Source organism: Cyprinodon variegatus, unplaced genomic scaffold (genome assembly GCF_000732505.1).
Source record: "Cyprinodon variegatus isolate N-32 unplaced genomic scaffold, C_variegatus-1.0 Scaffold498, whole genome shotgun sequence".
In the NCBI taxonomy this organism is placed as follows: Eukaryota; Metazoa; Chordata; class Actinopteri; order Cyprinodontiformes; family Cyprinodontidae; genus Cyprinodon; species Cyprinodon variegatus.
Window position 1 is genome coordinate 13,114 of NW_015150951.1, and position 15,002 is coordinate 28,115.

The following is a 15,002-nucleotide window of genomic DNA, read 5'->3' on the forward strand; positions in this document are numbered from 1 at the left end:
CACAGCACCGTCGGCCTCGTCGCCTTGGCAGAAGAGGGAGGCTAATCGTGTTGGTCATGTAAATGTGATGGCTTCAGTCTGAGTACGCCGTGGCTTCGCTCTGTGGGCCTTTGCGGTGCCTTTGCGGTCAGCAGTCTTTGAGATTTTAGTGACTGGCTGACCCGCTCTACCTCTCCCTGTCTCTAGGTCTGTCCCTCTTTCTTCTATTAGCTCACAGGCAGGACGCTCTTTTGACATCAGCGCAGTATTGATGCATCCCCTCCCAACCCTAATCGGCTAATGGCCTCTTCTTCTTGCCTGCCCAGCCAAATCAACCCCTCCCTCATTCAACTCCTTATCTCTCCCTTCTTGCCTTCGCCTTCTCCCCCCCTGCAGCCTGGGGTCGGTGACGCCATTTTTAATGCCTTTTCTAACATTTTTCTAGGACCGTCTGCAGAAACAGTAACAGAGGCAGAAAATGTATAATTTTTAGTTTGTTAAACCTCCATATTGGAGCTTAGGTTGATGTTACCTCAATGGTTTTAAAGGACACCCTGCAAGCAACCCCCTATCAGTGGACACCGCATAGATCTGCTTCTCAAAGATCATCTTTCCTCTCTGTGTATTATCTTAAGTGTTTTTTAATCTTTTTCTGGATTCTTATTTTAGAGACCAAATGCTCAATCCTTTGGCAGATGATTTTTGACCAGCTCGAATTAAAAGGCAAATATATTTATTTCAAGAAATATTTATTTGTTTCCAAGCCAAACAATCTGTAAACTGCTCCACCACCCCGTCCAACCCTCGACTGAGCTTAGTGCCTTTCTTTTTTTATTTCATACATGCTTTCTAAAATGTAGTTTTTAGATTTCTGTTCAGCTGTTTTTTTAAATAGTTTGTATGAACCCTTTGTTTTCAGATTTCAAGGTAGAAATTAATTTAAAATATCTTTTGATTATTTTTTGTACTTTTAATATGATTTGTTTTATTTTCCTTCATCTGGCCAAAATCAATCCATGTTTCTAGAATTATTGTGAGGACATGAAGAGGTAATGTCTTCTAAGGCTTTACCTGGATGTCTAGAAACTGGGTTTGATTTCTCTGGGTTTGATTACTCTGGGTTAGAGTTTTCTGGGTTAAAGTTCTCTGGGTTAAAGTTCTCTGGGTTAAAGTACTCTGGGTTAAAATACTCTGGATTAGAGTACTCTGGGTTTTATTTCTCTGGGTTAGAGTTCTCTGGGTTAAAGTACTATGGGTTTGATTACTCTGGTTAAGAGTTCTCTGGGTTAAAGTACTCTGGGTTAGAGTTCTCTGGGTTAGAGTTCTCTGGGTTAGAGTTCTCTGGGTTAAAGTACTCTGGGTTAGAGTTCACTGGGTTAGAGTTCTCTGGGTTAGAGTTCTCTGGGTTAGAGTTCTCTGGGTTAAAGTACTCTGGGTTAAAGTACTCTGGGTTTGATTACTCTGGTTTGATTACTCTGGGTTTAGAGTACTCTGGGTTTGATTACTCTGGGTTTGATTACTCTGGGTTTAGAGTACTCTGGGTTTGATTACTCTGGGTTAAAGTACTCAGGGTTAGAGCACACTGGGTTTTACTACTCTGGGTTAAAGTACTCTGGGTTAGAGTACTCTGGGTTTGATTACTCTGGGTTTGATTTCTCTGGGTTGGAACATTCTGGGTTAGAGTACTCTGGGTTACAGTACTTTGGGTTAAAGTACTCAGGTTTAGAGTAATCTGGGTTTGATTACTCTGGGTTTGATTACTCTGGGTTGGAGCATTCTGGCTTAGATTACTCTGGGTTAAAGTACTCTGGGTTAAAGTACTCAGGTTTAGAGTAATCTGGGTTTGATTACTCTGTGGCTGTAGGAACTGGTTTTCTGATGTAAATAAACTGAATTTTCAAACTGAAAGGAAATAATAGAATTGAAATGAAAAAAGGACAATTTTCATTACCATTTCAGAAAAACAAACTTTTAATTTTACTTAATATAGTTTAGGTTCGTTGACATTATTTTTAACTAATGCATTTCATTTTCAATGAATGCAGATTCAGTTGAGTCCAACTTTGGTTCAGCTGATGCCAGAAGTTTCTGCCCATTAAAAGCTGCAGGTCATTGAATGTGGACTTTGTTCAGGCTGCTGACCTGAATTCAAGCTGAAATAGTTGAGAAAAGCATTCTGTCCTCAACAAACAGAGAAACATCTCTAAATAGTTCCTGAAGAGTTTGGCTGCAGTAGATTTAAAAACTGGGTTCTTGCATCATCTGGGTCAGAGCATCTTCTGCAATGAGACTCGAGTTAGAATTGATTTATTCATGGCATGTCCATCAATTATTGCATTATATAATAGGATCTATTGATGTGATCTATTATCAGTATGTAAAGATATTGCAAGCATCACACGTTAAAGTCTTGACATAGAGATTTATTGGTGATTGATAACTGTTTTAGGTTTATAGCCAATGATTGACTCTGAAGTCTGATAATCTCCCCTCTTTTCTGTTGCTGGTTTGTGTAACATGTCATCTTATCAGCTTCGGTCGTCTCAGACCTGCTGCATCACAGCTGCTTTCAGTCCCTGTTCGTTCCTTTCGTACCTCGTTTGGACTCAGCCCAGCGTCTGAGGTCTTTGTCCATAAAGTAACGATGCCATGCATTATTTGTGGCCCAGAAAGACCATCCTTCTGCTCTGCACCAATGAATCACTTGTGAGCGTTAACAGATCCTGACGGCTGAGCACACTGCAGCTGTTTGTCTCAACATGCAAGTCATCGCCGCCATTACACTGCTAAACGGCCCTCTCTCTGTGGCAGACGCTCGCCGCCTCATCACCCGGGGCGGCTGGGGTGTGTGGTTACTGTCACCAAGCCAAGCCTCTGACTACATGACAGAAACATGACAGAGGGCTGGAGGGAAGGTTAAACTGCCTAGACCCAGGATGTAACAACAGACCTCAGCTCCACCTGTAGACCAACCACTTCAAACTGGATGTATCTAAAAGTTCACCAAACATTGTAGATTTGACCAATAAGGGTTAGGGACAACAATCCACATCATCTCACCTCTGATTCCAATACCTGAATTTGGATCTCTGCAGATCCTTTTCTAACCCCAAATCTCTGTATGAAGGTACCGATGGATATCCTAAAAGGCTTTAGATCCATATAAAGTCATAGAAACAGTAAATCTGTTAACAGGACAGATTTCTTCCTTACAACAAATATCAGCTGTAAGGGTTCAAACTGCCTGGATGTACTAGACCAAAGACCAAATCTAGAATTTTCTACACAATCGGGACTAATACTGATACAAATAACAAATCAGTGCATTTAGTACTGAGATGTATGAATGCAGATTTTAGGAATATCTCACATCCAGCTCCGACCAAAGAGTTTCTGCTCACAGCAACAACAATAGTGATGCAAAAAGTAAGGGTTCAATGTTAAGATAGATAATCTGGATGATTGAAATATAAAACTAATGGAAATCTATCGCCCTGGATCTAAAATCTGGCTGATGGAAACCAAACGCATCTGTAACACTTAGGCTACAGAACAGATCCAGCTGTTTTTTACTTGTTCTCTGTATTTAGTGTTATCACTTCTTCAAGCCTTTGCTAACATTCCTCACTAATAAATAACTACTGGTATTCTATCGGGTCAGTAATGGTGTCTGAAAGGAAAAGGTTATATGGTGACACCTGTAGAATCAAGTTGACTCCAAGAACAAACCAACTGGTTTAGTTTAGGAGTCATGCACGGACCTTAAAGGACCAGAATAAGCATCATTGTGTTGATTATAAAAATCTAATGAGCAATAAGTTTCAGGAAAAAATTCATAGATCACCTTTTGACTCACTATTCCCCAAATCCAGGCCCTGCACCAACAAACACAGCGACCAAACCAACTTTTTTTTCCCGTTTTCAGTCATTTAAAGGTGCAGTAGATGTAGTAGAGCAATAGGAAACTAACAGATCCAGGTTAGTTGTTGAGCTTATCCTTGTTCTTGAACTCGGGCAGTAAAACAGAGCACAAGCTGAATTGGAGAAAAAATGTGTAGAAGAAAATACAATAAGCCTGCCAATATGCCGACAACTCTGCCACTGATCAGCTAACAGATGTTCAGCTTCCTGTGGGTCCTGGACTTCAGTTGGTACCGTCCAGCGTCAGGAGACGGGGCCCTTCACAGCTCTGTTCACATCCTAATAATCTGAAGGGAAGTGGGCCCTGAAACATGTTCCACTCAGGCGCTGGAGTAAAAGTCAGCTCTCTGATTCACAGGAAAACTGAATCCTCAAGTGTTTCTCGGTTAAAAAAAAAAAAGAAAAGAAAAAAAAGTGGTTTTCTGGGAAAAATGCAGACAATGCTGTTTTCAAGGGAAAATCCCATTTTCTTCACGTTCTGTAAAGTAATAAATAAATTCAATTTATTTCTACAGCTGCTGATTCACATGTCATCTTTCCAGTCCCATTAAAGGTTCATTTTTTTCTATCTAAGAAAAAACAGCTGATTGAATCTAATTAGGGATTTTAAGCTTTATTCCTTTCTCAAAATCTGCTGTAATTTCAAAGAAAACTTTTAGATTCATGTGAAATAAGATGGAGGTCAAGGAAAAACTACGGCTAAATAATCAGGATGGGATGTTGGCAATCAGCGTCTGACATGAAAAACTCACAATGGTTATTATTATTTGAACGCTGAGCTGAACGATAAGACCAAAAACTGATAGCAGCATATATTTTAGTCAATGTGATATAGTTATATGTATTTAAATAAAAAAACCTCAGAAAAACTACCAAGAACACCTGCAACAGATGTACAGACCTGACTACTACTTCACTGTTCTATGTATTCTATATTAGTTTTATATTTATATATATATATATATATATATATAAAAATTGGAAATCTTTTTTTGTTTATTCTGTTTTTATGCTGTTGTGAAAAGGTTATTCTTTCAGCAAATGTTCAGGTTTAGTGTCTGAACTGTTGGTCTGGGTAACGGTTCCGTTGGGGTCCAAATTGTTGAGGATTGTTTCAATTATGATGAATCAAGATTAGACTACACTCCCTAGAGTCAATCAGCATGCAATATAGCTGTCAGTTTGTGCCAAAAAAGGACCCTAATAAATGTAAAATAAGTTTGGTTCTACAGGAGCCTAAAGTTTTATTGCATGTTGTTGTTTTTCCTTCCTATGAACTTCTTTTAGCAGCATTCTGCAGCACAAGGTTTGGATGCTGTCCCCTTAGAGGTTGGGTCAGTGACCTGGACCTTGGAAAATGTCAGTTTGCTCACAGGGTTGGCCCGCCTGTGACACACAGAGCCACAGTAGAGAAGTTCACCAGTGAACTTTAGCACTCAGCCAGAAGTCTGGTGGTTTAGTGCGGCGCTCAGCTGCATCTCAGAGCGAAGGAAGAGAGCTCAGGCTTGAAGCCGAAGCCTCAGGTCAGCAATCCAGCTATTTCCCCCTAACCGTATTACAGCCATTAGTGACTCTGACTGCTTTTCACGTGTCACATGGAAATAGGTCGAGTCATGGCCTGTGTGACTCGCAGGCTCTTTTCCCTCTCTTTATCCTTGCTAACCATGTTCAGGTGGTGAATTGGCTGCATGGGAACGGAGCTGGATCAGTGTGCCCTGGTGTTCCTGCTCAGCTTCGTAACAGTCACATGTTTTCTGTTTCTGTGAAAGGTCGCGCATTGCGTGTCCATCGCTGTCAGCAGATGCTGCGCCGCGGCGAAGGCAGGGACTAGGAGTGATGTAGAGGAAGAATATCAGTGTTTGATATCTGAGAGCAGCCGTCCTGGCCGGTTCTGATTCTGGTCCCCGTGGTGGATCTCAGTGGGCCTGGCTGGTCTAATGTGGAACAGAAGCTCCTGCTGGAAACAAGCAGCAAACCACTGGAAGACAATGAGGGCTGTGCTGATCCACTATGTTTAGTTTTCTTTTTTGGGGGGGGGGGGGTTAAGAGGTTGTGCTTGTCTGTTTTCCATCAGCCCCCCCCAGGTCTGCTTATAAACCTCCACTTATTGCTCTGTGTTTGAGAAAAGTCCAGTTCTGACATCTGGCTTTGCCCCGACGAGGTGCTTTTTGACTTCTTCTTCTCCTGGTTTGTTAATATGTATCAGGAATATTCACTTTTCTTTGTTCGCCCTTGTCTGGCAAGCTGTAATGTTTTGCTTATGAATATTGATACATGAAGTGTATATTAATGACCCTTGGTGACCTTAACCCTATCCTTATTGGCTCCCTGGTGGTATCTGCAGGCTCATGAATATTTATCTGGTTCTGTAACCTCCATTACCCTAATCTTCGCTGCCTAGCCTCCCAGAAGGACCGTCGTCATGGTAACCCCTTTACCAGGCTCTTCCTGACCAAGGGGGAGAAAACGTGTTTTTTTTTTTTTTTAGAAAAGAGAAAAAGGACAGAAAAACCGAATTACACCAAAAAGATATCTTGAACATCTGATCTGGAAAAACCTTGATTATAAGAGGTGATGTAGATCTTCCTGGGGAGTGCAGCTTTTAAAGCTGCTTCGTTAAAAGGCTAAAATCCATGAGTAGGACCACAACCCAGACTGTATTTAGTCAGGATTCGGCGGGAAAGGCATCCATGAAGTAGTGCCCTGCTGTGAAGTGGAGAGAAATGATGTGCAGATTTCATTCATGTAGGAATATCTGAAGAGTGCGGTGTGCATTTCAGTGTTTCCCCCACCAGTTTGGTCTTTGGGTGGGATCGACGATAGAACATTGCTGACGAGAAACAGGTTAAAAGTTTTCCTTCTCTTTTCTTTTTACCTTTCTCTCTATATTCTTCCTTTTCTTTATCTTTGTCTAATTTTGTTGCATTTTAGAGTTAAAAACCTAACCAGGGGGGTATGTTTGGGAGTGGAACCCAATTTATAACACAAATTACTCTTTTATCATCTTTCTATTTCAGTTTATCAATAAACACCAATTTACAACACATATTATTTCAGGTCAGTTTATAGAAATATTTCAATCAGATCATCCAGACAGAATTAGATTTCTATAGAAGGAAACCCTGCAGATTGCATCCAGTCCTGACTTTACAGGATCCTCTCCTCATGGATGAGCAAGTAGAGGTAGTAGATATTTACAGCAATCTCTCGCACTGAGCATGCATGCATCGACAGTGGAGAGGAAAAGCAACCTTCTGCTTTTGTTTGAGTATAAAAAAAAAATATTCTCTGATGATCGGCCTTTTTGGCTCCACAGACCAGCCCCCATGCCTCCAAAGGTTGCTCTCTCCGTCTGCTGGGTGGAGCGCATGTGTTTACCTTAGTATAAGTGTCGGTGGTGGAGTTTGAAGCGTTCGGTTTCATCCAACATTTGTCAAGTTTGGTGACATCCGTTCTTTGATGAGAAGACTCTTAGGACAGGTCTCTACTGAACAAATCTGAGAGCCCATAGCTCAGATTCCAACTGGCTGGAGAGAGTTTAATAATAGCAGGTCTTGATACTCGTTCAGTTGGACTTGGGTCTGTCCCCCATTTTACAGACATTCACACACTGACGGTGTTGAGCTGCATTGTAGCCACAGCTGCCTTTGGGCACACCATTATTTTCTTCCATAAAAATGTCATAAATGTCAAGAATAAGACAAGGGAATTTAACAAGTTTTCATTTATTGGAGTGATTTATTCAGGCGACCAAGTTTATTACCGGATGTAATAAACAGAAAGTAGAGGTAGCGAGTTTGTCAGCAGACCGCAGATCAGTAATAGATTGAGGTTTTAATGAATAGTTGACAAATGAAGGCTGGTTGGGGGTCCTGGACTGAATTTAATCTAAAGGGACAAAAAAATCCCCCAAATTAAAGTAAATTTGTAAAAAAAAAAAAAAAATAAAAAACAGCTTGTTCTGTCTCGTAAACTTTTTTTTTTTTTGCAGACGTGGACGGCGATGAGGAAGGGGGCCCTGATGACGGTGCTGTGGAGGAGGAAGGCTGGTTCGGGAACACTTCCGATACGCGGTCCGACTCGTCGTCTTTCGGAGACACGCAGGATGAGCTGCTCCTGCACAGAGGCTCCTCTCCTGAGGATCATCCCGGGGTCAGCTCCGGGGATCACGACGCCTGCGGAGGCGAGGGCTCACTGGGTTGCCGGACGCCCGTCCGTCGTGCCTCTTTGGAACTTCTCGGCCTGGATGGAAGTGCATTCTCGGCCCAGGACACTCTCTCCTCTGTCGTGTCGTCACTGTATGGCGAGGCGGCATCTCGAGCCCTGGGGAAACCCCTCAGCAGCAACCTGCGGCGCCTCCTAGAGGCTGGCTCCTTCAAACTTGATGGTGGAGAAGTGCTGGGTCGGTCATCCAGGGGAAATTCTGGGGGAGAGTCTCCTCCGATTGCTCTGGCTCCACCTCTGACCCTTTCCCCGTCTTCCCATCACGCCCAGCAGTTAAGTGCTCTTGCCCGGAAACTGGCCAATAACAGCAGCAGTGGTTCTGCCTCACCAGCCTCCTTGGCTCCCTCAGTCACCAACATCAAGCAAGAGCCCCTTGACCCCTTTAATAATGTCACCCCTAGCAACGGAGGTGGATTTGTGTGGGCGGGCGTGTCCGATAAATGGCCGCCAGCCTCCTGCTCCACGCCCTGTGGCTCCAGCCTTTCCCCAGACTCTGCCATCCAGAAGCTAAAAGCAGCGGCTAACGCTGTGCTCCAAGACAAGAACGCCATCGCTTCCTCCTCAACAACCTCCTCCTCGTCCACTGCCGCGTCAGCCGCGGTGCCCGCTCTTGGTGGCGGCAGTCGAGGGGACGACGTGGTCCGCTTTGATGCCTTCAACTCTCCGTTCAGCCCGCAGTCGGCGAGCTCAACCCTCGCCGCACTTTCCAAGAAAGTGAGCGAGAGGAGCCAGGCCTCCTCGACGGCTGGCGCTGCTTCGGACCACCAAGCTTCGGCGAGCTCCTTCCTGTCCCTCGTTTCAATCACCACCTCCTCTGCTGCCTTGCTCAAAGAGGTGGCAGCCAGAGCGGCAGGAAACCTTCTGGCAGAAAAGAAGGACGGTTCCCCGCTGTCGAACGCAGGGGTCCTCCAAGAGGATGTGAAGCCCCTGCTGGACAAGAACCAGAAAGCCCCGACGCCCACCACACCTACGCAGACCCTGGAGTTGTTGCTGCCATCGACGCCGAAGGGCAGAGGCAAACTGAACAACCAAGCAGGTAATCTGAGGGGATTATATTTGGTACCTTTCCAAATATTACATCCTCATCTCTGATTCCATGAAGCCTTGAGTTCTGAAACGTTTCTGAACAGATTCTCTCCTCGTGTTTAAATACATTAAACTTTGAATAAGTTAATCTGAAAGACTTGAAGGTCACTTTGTCCCAAACAGATTTTAAAAGGGTCAAACATCCTGTATCATTATTGTTTGGAGGAAATCCATGATAGGTAAATAGTAAATGGTCAATACTCAAAAAGCTCTTTTTCCATTTGCCAGCCAGGTCCAGCAATGCTAATGCTAATGCTGGTAAAAATCTAAATATTTAACCTACCCTTTCAGAGGGAAAGCGCCAACCTCAGCCTTCCCTCAGACCCTCTTTGCCTCCTTAAATCGACACAAATGGCCTGAAATTTGATTGATGTTAAACTTTGTTTTGGTTGGTGTTGAAGGAGCCATTGTTTCATCTCTCCCAGGAAGCTAAAGGGTTTTCCTGTTGGTAAAGAATCCTTTCATGTTGACGAGAACCAGAAATAAAGCTTTATCTGTTTTGAACCCATCTACATTTATGAAACAATTATTAAGCTGCTATATATTTTTGCCACTAACACTAATACTTTTATTCTGCGCCACTGAACTTCAGAAGGTTTTCACATGTAAAACAGGCGCAGACATCTTCATACACTAAGCAGATCATCAAAGAAGGGGCAAAGTGGTCTGTTTGCAATTCATCAGACAGCATTCAACACCTTTGTGTGTTTGGCTTCATCAATATTCAGATCATATTAGAGACATTATCACTCACAGTAAAGTTTCCTCTCTTCACCACTGGGATTTTACTTCTGCCTTGATTTAATAAAAAAGTAACTGTCATCACCGTCCTCCGTACAGTGATATTTACTTTTCATTGAAGTTTTGTTTGTAACACTTTGAGATCGGCGATGGGTTTACTATCAATATTATTGTTTTTTACTATAAATAATATATTGAATTATTTTTATCTCCATGGCTTAGAACCTCATCTTTCTTTTACAGTCGCTCTCAAACTGCCAGTCAAACAATCGGTACTAATAAAGAAATTTAGTCCCTCTTATTCTGAATGTTTGTAGATCAGGACCTAGATGATCTGTGGATGTTTTATTTAGAAAATTCATGGTTTTGATTAAACAGTTATTGCTACTCTTTTCTCTGTAAATATTCTCTGTCCAGAACTTCGGCTTCACTGGGTTCAAACCCTGTAAAATGAAAATGAAAGAGGAGTTTACTAAAGATCTTTTGTTAGCAGAAGAGTATTAATGAGATCATAATGTTGTGAGCACTGAATTTATTTTGGTTTTTAATTTTTTTATTTAATTTAAATTTTCCCATTTAAAACTAATTTTCCCTGAAGTTCACAAGGTCCAATTATTGAGGTTAAATAGTAACATTAACACAAAAAGATTTACTTAGTTTAGTTTCCAAACAATCCAGCCTGGGACCCAAAAATCCACATTTTTACTTTAAAAATATAAAGTTATATTAATTTCAAAATGGCCTTTAATTATATATTTAATCATTTTAAATGTATTTCATTATTAAAGGGATGTTTTATAATTTAACTGTTTATTTCATATTCAAATGAATTTACTTATTTCTACTTATTTCATGGTTTATTTATAGATTTTTGCCACACAAACATTGGCATTTTTCCAAGATATTTTTAGTTCTGTATTCACTCCAGGATTTTATATATATTATTAAATATAGCAATTTTAATATATCAAACTATTGACCAGCTTTTACTTCTTTTTTTGGGGGTGGGGTGTGTTAGGTTGGAAGCCCTCCCTGCCATCACCCTAATCTTTATGATTTTCTATGGGATTTGACCTCCAAACATTTAGATTACATCCATGGAAGAGAAGCGTTTGTGACATTGAATTTTACTTTAAGCTGTTTTAAAAATCTGAAAAGCAATTGTACTGAATCTGAAAAATTCTCTGTATTAAACTGATGATCAGAAGTGCTGAAAATGATGACTTCCGTCAAATAGTGAGTTAACCTTCGTGGAGATTGAGTTCCTTTTTCCTCCCACTGAAATTCCCAGAAAAAGCACAGCTCTGAACCTCTCTGACATGTTTTCTGGTGTTTGCTCATAGCTTTGCTCTCACTTCAGCGGCGCCGCGGTGGTGGTAGTGTAGCTTCAGCTCTAACTGTCAGCCCAGCAGAGAAAACAGCCCTGCTGGCCTTACAGTATGGGAAATGGCCTGCGGCTCCACGGGGGGGCTCCGGCTCAGACCTCGCTGCCTCCCCTAAACCAGTTCGCTTGCGCTCGGATGTGCGTGCTGCCAAAAGGGGGTCGGCAGTGTGTGCTCGGCTCAGCGGGGCGCCCTGGAGTCCGTATCCATCTCAGCAGCCTCCTCCTGGCTGCAGCCCCCACTTACCAGAGCCCTCTGCACTCATCAGCACTGTGGACTTAAGGCCAAACACATCATAGTTTCCACTGACTGGATACAGATGCCTGCACCCCCTCTCCCTCTCTGTGTTGCTCATGCAGTACACTTGGCAAGCGTACACTCAGATGTAGACACGTAACCCAAACAATGGTGCACACAAGGATCTGGTTGGGGACTCTAAGTAGTCTTAGGGGAGAAGCAAATGCTTTCAGAGAGATTGATGGGCACCACCCCGCCAAACCTAAAATGGCTGGATCAAATTGACTTCAGAAAGGATGAAGCAATCGATGTAATACTTTGTGATCCGCATGCTAAAAAGGATGTGGGTCTGCTCTAACCCAGGCTGCCGTCAAGGTCAAGCAGCGCCATAAAATCTGTAGGTACTGGCTTGGTCTGTAGGCGGAAAACGTGACCTTGGATGTGGAGTCGGACTGTCCTGTCCGAGTTGTTTAGAAGAAGCATCGCATGGAGCTCAGACACGTTCAGGAACAAACGTTCCTCCTGTTCAAACCTGAGGAAGCATCTATCCTGTTTATTTTTATTTCTGCTGAGCTCAGAGGGGTTGGGCCGCAGATGGCGGTTTATTGTTGCAAATAGGCAGTCTAGAGGTTTTACACCTCAGGTCAATGAATGGCTGAGCGCAGTAATTTCACCAAACACTGATTACCAGATGTTTTTCAAGGAACGGCGCTGGAATACTTATGAAGCCGTCCTGACAGGCCCCTTGTAGAATCTGTAATGCAATCATGCCTCTTTCTAATAAGACCAATTAAACAGTAATGGATGCCGGATATGAAGCCAACAACAATAATCGAGACACTAAAACAGGCCGAGTTTTTCTCCTCATCGTTCCATTTGCTTCTAGCTGCTGTGCCCCTCAATGCCTCCCATCATCAAGCGCACAGATCTCCTCTTCCGTCTCTAACAACAGGCGCCACAGTCATCAGATCCTCTGCTGGAGAAACCTCAAAAAACATCAGCTTTCTATTAAAGCATCATCGTCCAACCTTTAAGTCGGTGATCTTTGAGTGTTCAGCCTTTGGTTACCTGCTGTCAACGGTTTCTATGACCACCCCCAGCCACAGGACAGATCCGATAACTCTTCTTTAGGATCAGAGAGGGATCTATGGTCCATCCTCACCCCAGTTCTTCTCCACCGCTCCCCTCTCTAATGAGCATCCCTATGGTCCACAGGCAGCGTTTTAGTTAAGGCACCTGAACTGAGACAGAATGGAGACCAAAAGTAGTGCCCCCAACTTCAGGTCACAATAAAATGAAACATGATCAAAAATCCTTCTTAAATTAATCCTAAACATCCACACTCCCTGTGAATTTCTCTTTTAAATAGTTATTACTAAAGTCTTTAATGTTTAGTCAAACATTTGAGTAAATTTCATGGTGGGTCTGATGAGCGACAGCAGTAACGGAAATACATAGTTATATTATTCCTTGGTGGGAATCATTTTATTCTACATTAGAACAAACAAGGATATTAATAGATTAAGTGAAATATTCACAGCTTTGATCTTGAATTAAAATCCAAAGTCCTTATGGTTTGAGTCGAACAGAATCGAGCATGTATGCAGCCGGGTCGAAAAGAGGAAGGAGATGTTCATAGAAGACAGTTAATCTGTCTGTCGACTCGTCTCCTTGTTGGATTTGTCTTATTGGATCATTGTGCAGATAACAGATTTTCAGGATAGATTCCAGTCTCTAGCATCATTCCAAGGCCTGTAGGATAGTCATTGGACCCACTTCATCACACTGCCTCTACCATACCTATCAGTGGACATGTGGCTTCTTTCAGCTGTACTGTTTGTCTTCTCTTTCATCAAGCAGCTCATTCAACGATTACTTACTATCAGCACTGGGGCTGTTAGAAATATTGGTACTCTGAAAGCATCAATAAATATCCTGATGAAGTATTGATTTGACAGTTTGCATACTAGAGCATTTGTTGCTATCGCTAATTTTAGATTTCTAAATTATTCCACATTAGAGAAACCTTAAAGGTCAGAGGTTCAACTCTTTCATCAAAACGCTGCAGTTTTCTAGAACAAAACATCCAACATCTAGAGTGGTAAATAAAATTATTACTTTAACTGAAAAGATAATTATATCTAAATGTTATAAAAGTGTTTCAGGAGGTGATTTATAATAATTTGTCTCCGATTCATTAAGTTTAAATGGGATCATAAGGGAGTTACTCCGAGGAGCTCCAGTTTTATAAATACAGGTTTATAATGCAATTTTATTTTATTTTTTTCTTCCTAGCTTCAAGAAAACATATTTATTTAAATTTTTTTTTATTTGAGTTGGAAGGAATAAAATGCAAGAGAATTAAATGCTCAAGTTAAAAGTATTAAGTAAAATACTTTTGATTTTTTTTAGAGGTTATTATATATTCTACTTTTTAGCAATTGTCAATACTGAGAGGGTCACTCATGGTCTGACAGAACTCCCAAAGGGGTAGAAACGTCAAAAAAGGTTGAAAACCACTGATCCACCCAAACCTGCTGTCATTTCTCTGTCCATCCTTCTCAATGACTTTGGTCTCTAGATAAGCTCAGCTCATCATCCAGTCTGTGGCCAGAGGCTAAGAGAGTGTCGTGTCTTATTTATACCCCAGGGAAACACAGTCATGGATTACTAATTAGAAGTTCCTAGAAACCAGATTCCTACGATTGGCTAATTGTGCCTGTGGTGCTTTAGTTGGGAACAATCATTAGTGAAAACGAGGTTTTCATTCCCTCTGAAAACTCGTTCTGTCATTAAAGGCTCAGTTTCTCTGCATAAGAAGGGCCCTTTTTCTTTGAAGGCTTTTATCCCTCTTTACCTCAGTAATTCTGCTCACTTCTGCATCAAGTTACTAGAAAATCTCAACTAAAATAAATCTGTTACCTTACTGTTAGGAAAACCTCAGTGTAATTCCTAAACTTTGTGCTTCTTCTTTTAGGTTCTCCTGAGGATGGAGGCAAACCGTTCCAGTGTCCTGTATGCGGACTGGTCATCAAACGCAAGAGCTACTGGAAGAGACACATGGTCATCCACACAGGCTTGAAAAGCCACCAGTGTCCGCTGTGTCCCTTCCGCTGCGCTCGCAAAGACAATCTCAAGTCTCACATGAAGGTGGGATGATCTGGTTACAACATCTGATACCTGACCGTCCAATATTTTTAACATTTCCTTCCTTTGCTGGAAGTCATCAGAGAGGTTTCCTTATGGTTTTTAATAATTGAGAGTAGAAAAAATAAGAACTTAAATTTTTTCCAGTTGTTAAGAACCTGGAGAACAGTTAGATAAAGTAGGTTACTACCTTAAAAAAAAACATCCATCTATCCTCGGTCCGTCCATCCATCCTTCCATCTGTCAAACCAGCATCCATCATCTGTCCCCCTAGCATCCATCCAT

The 15,002-nt window shown here is 42.0% G+C and overlaps 1 protein-coding gene across 1 annotated transcript in view; it reads left to right on the forward strand.

The window, feature by feature from the left end:
• Positions 1 to 2,738: 2,738 nt before the first annotated feature.
• Positions 2,739 to 15,002, forward strand: part of LOC107094656 (zinc finger protein 827-like) — a 72,184-nt gene continuing 59,920 nt past the window's right edge. Inside the window, exons 1-3 of the mRNA XM_015390414.1 lie at positions 2,739 to 2,823; positions 7,892 to 9,160; positions 14,548 to 14,720. Of these exons, the coding sequence (XP_015245900.1) occupies positions 2,739 to 2,823; positions 7,892 to 9,160; positions 14,548 to 14,720 (1,527 nt within the window). The remainder of the gene's footprint in view (positions 2,824 to 7,891; positions 9,161 to 14,547; positions 14,721 to 15,002) is intronic.